Below are 3,022 nucleotides of genomic sequence, written 5' to 3' on the forward strand. Positions count from 1 at the left end.
CCTGCCTCAGGCCGGGCAGGGCGTGACGCCCCGAGGCCCGGAGACGGTCCAGCGTGGCGGAGATGCGGGGTCGAGCTCCCCCCGCTCCGAGCCGGCCCCCAGTCAAGCCCCGTGCCAGGGCCGTCTCCCACGGCACTGGAGCGGGTGGGGCAGCCCGGGCGAGGCACCCAGTACCCGTGGGGCGAGGGCGTGAAAGGGAGTGCAGGCCCGGGCCGTGCTGGGGTGAATGAGGTCGGGTTTGTACCTGGCCGCCTCCTCCCTCACGCCGCATATGACTTTTGGGCTGGCTTTGCGGGAGACACGAGTGGCTTTTCACGTGCCTGTGGCTAACGAAAGCTCCGTGCCTGTGCGTGCTGTCCCCCTAGGGCAGGGCAGTGCCAGCCTGCGGGGTATTTAGCTACCGCTCTGCTGCAGGGGGGTGGGCAGAGTTTGCTTAGCTACAGCCAGGCAAAAGCTGCCCGCACCCCGTCATCATCAGCTGCGTCTCTCAGCATGAGGGAAACAGCTCTTTGCCGTTCAGTCTTGGCTTGAAAAGGGCTCCCCTTGAGTGAGAGGCGTGGGGACGGCTAGGGTCTGGGCACCACGCCAGGTGGATGGGCTTTGCGCAGGGGTGGTTTGGGGCTCACGAAAGCAGCAGGACAGAGCGGGCCGTGGTGTCCCAGCCTTTGTTTCTCCTCTGTTGGTACTAGTTTGGGAGGCCTGAGCCGGCTTCCCGTCCAGGTTTGGCCAAAGCACAAACATCTAAGCGTTGCAGGGCAGGCATATCCCTCTGCAGAACCGTGTTCGGATTTGCACACTAATAAAGTATTGAAAAAGGAGGAGAAAGAAAGAGGCTAAGACAACATACCAAAATGAAGTGAGAAGTAAAGCATCCGTAACTATTTCAATCTAGAGAAACATTGACAAAGATGTTGGAGGATTAGACTTAAAAGACTTACGCAGAAACATTCAAGGAGTTAAATGTATCTAACCTGGCTAAGCAATGCTAAACAGGGGACGTGACAGACACAAGGATTTGAAGAGTCACAGGGGGAGAGGGCCTATCAAAGGCAGTAGTAGTGCTACTTTTGTCTCTCTTCCTGAACTGCTTCTGCATCTTTGTTTAGATTTATGTTAAGAGTTTAGTTAAGGCACTGCAAAGATTTTAGTTCCCTTTGTAATTGGGACAGTTCCCAGTCTGACGAGGTTCTGGAGAAGGCTCACTTCATACTTAATGCATCGTGTTCAGAAGGAAGGTGTTTAAGATCATTACAGTAGAAACAGATTAGCAGGCACATCTGCCCTAGCAGCATTCTGACAATGTACTTTTCCTTCTCTTGAGAGACAGCAGCACCTTTCTGGAAGTGTATAGACAAGACTGTATTTCAAGACAGGCATTAATCTTAAAAACATTTTTGCATCAGTTAAACTCCAGAATAAATAATGTCAAGCATGTGTCACATGTTCTCCTCTGGGTCTGCTCGTTACCACCGTTGTACAGCCTGACCATTCCATCAGCTTTCTTTGCCTCCCTGCATCCCCCCTTTGTCCCCAGCCAGGACGACAGTGCCCTTATCAGAGCTCAAGTTACACATTTCAGCAGAACTGGACAGTGTTTAGCCTTCAGAGTCACGTTATTGATTTGAAGTTCATGCTTAACAAATGGTCTCTCTTCTCCTTTAGTGTTTGTAGTGGACATCAGTAGAAATCAACATGTATCCCTGTGGGGAGAAGAACAGTCACTGAAGTGCTATGAATTACAAAATGAAGGTGTTATTTTGTTTGGTTTTGTTGTTTGGTTTGGGTTTTTTTTTAAATTTCAACTCGATCCTGGTGTTTAAGGTCAGAAAATCTACTGAGAACAGCTGAGCCTGGGAAGTAACAAGTTTTATTAAACCCTGTCCTTTGAACTTTGCAAAAGAGCCCCATCTTTCACTGGTGCTATCCCTTTGCACATGCTAGCAACAGAAGGGACGTCTAAAGATCATACAGCCTACCCAGGAAAGTTCATCTAAGCCTTGAGGCAACTAGGCAACCATCACAAGGCGGGATTATTTTTTACCTAGTTTGAGCCACTTAAGAATTAGCCGTCTAATCTAAACTTGTCCTTAAAGCTTCCCCCATTGTCAGTCCGTACAGAGCAATGAACCTGCAGAGAGCAGCCCATCACAGTCTTAATATGGTTATCTATGAAATGTGGGAAGAATTGTCTTTCTTCCTATTGACCACAGCCAAGAGACTGGGACTGGAAGTGGAGACTATAGAACTAGCTTTTAAATAGGAATCCCATTCACGTTGACAGGGCATAGCAATCCTCCTGTCCCCTCTCTCATTCCCAGTTCCTCATGAGGAGACTGGTTAGACAAAGTGAGGTGGGGAACGGGCCCCACAGAACCACTAAAATCCTTCGCTCAAAATTAGCCTGTAAGACTGTTGGCAACTAGTACCACTGAAAAGCAGTCTCCAAGCAATTATATTTTGTAGGGACTGCATAGCTGGCTGCTGCCAGGTATGTGGGATGCAAAGAAAAATTAAAAACAACCTTTGCATTTCCTTTCCTTTCCTTTCCTTTCCTTTCCTTTCCTTTCCTTTCCTTTCCTTTCCTTTCCTTTCCTTTCCTTTCCTGTCCTGTCCTGTCCTGTCCTGTCCTGTCCTGTCCTGTCCTGTGCATTCCTGTGCTTTCCTGTGCTTTGTGCTTAACTGCAAACAAGGATTTGAGACTCTCTCTGCAAAGCTGAAAATAACTGAGAAGTTGGTAAACAAGTGGGGAAATGTACCAGGCTTACCCATTTTCTGGGAGGTCGTTTGTCAGCAATGCCCTTGTACCGACTGATTGTCTAGCAACATTCTGTATGTTCAAACTAAGGGCTAGATTTGTGGAAGAATAACCAGAAGGCAAAGAATATTTTCTGAGAGCTCACTAACTACTTTTGACTACTAGCCTCAGTCATTATCACCAATTATTAGCAAAATCCAGTCATCCTAGGTGCACACAATCGAATTCACTTCCCTCTCGTATTTCAACTATTCCTGTTAAATTCAG

The 3,022-nt window shown here is 48.0% G+C and overlaps 2 protein-coding genes across 2 annotated transcripts in view; both read right to left on the bottom strand.

Moving 5' to 3' along the window:
- Positions 1-271, bottom strand: part of RTCB (RNA 2',3'-cyclic phosphate and 5'-OH ligase) — a 12,538-nt gene extending 12,267 nt beyond the window's left edge. The window contains exon 1 of the mRNA XM_009333070.1: positions 175-271. Within this exon, the coding sequence (XP_009331345.1) occupies positions 175-271 (97 nt within the window). The remainder of the gene's footprint in view (positions 1-174) is intronic.
- Positions 272-1,658: 1,387 nt separating this feature from the next.
- Positions 1,659-3,022, bottom strand: part of BPIFC (BPI fold containing family C) — a 15,007-nt gene continuing 13,643 nt past the window's right edge. The window contains exon 15 of the mRNA XM_009332977.1: positions 1,659-1,700. Coding sequence (XP_009331252.1) covers positions 1,659-1,700 — 42 coding nt within the window. The remainder of the gene's footprint in view (positions 1,701-3,022) is intronic.

This window comes from Pygoscelis adeliae, unplaced genomic scaffold (assembly GCF_000699105.1).
Source record: "Pygoscelis adeliae isolate BGI_AS28 unplaced genomic scaffold, ASM69910v1 Scaffold38, whole genome shotgun sequence".
Taxonomy (NCBI): Eukaryota; Metazoa; Chordata; class Aves; order Sphenisciformes; family Spheniscidae; genus Pygoscelis; species Pygoscelis adeliae.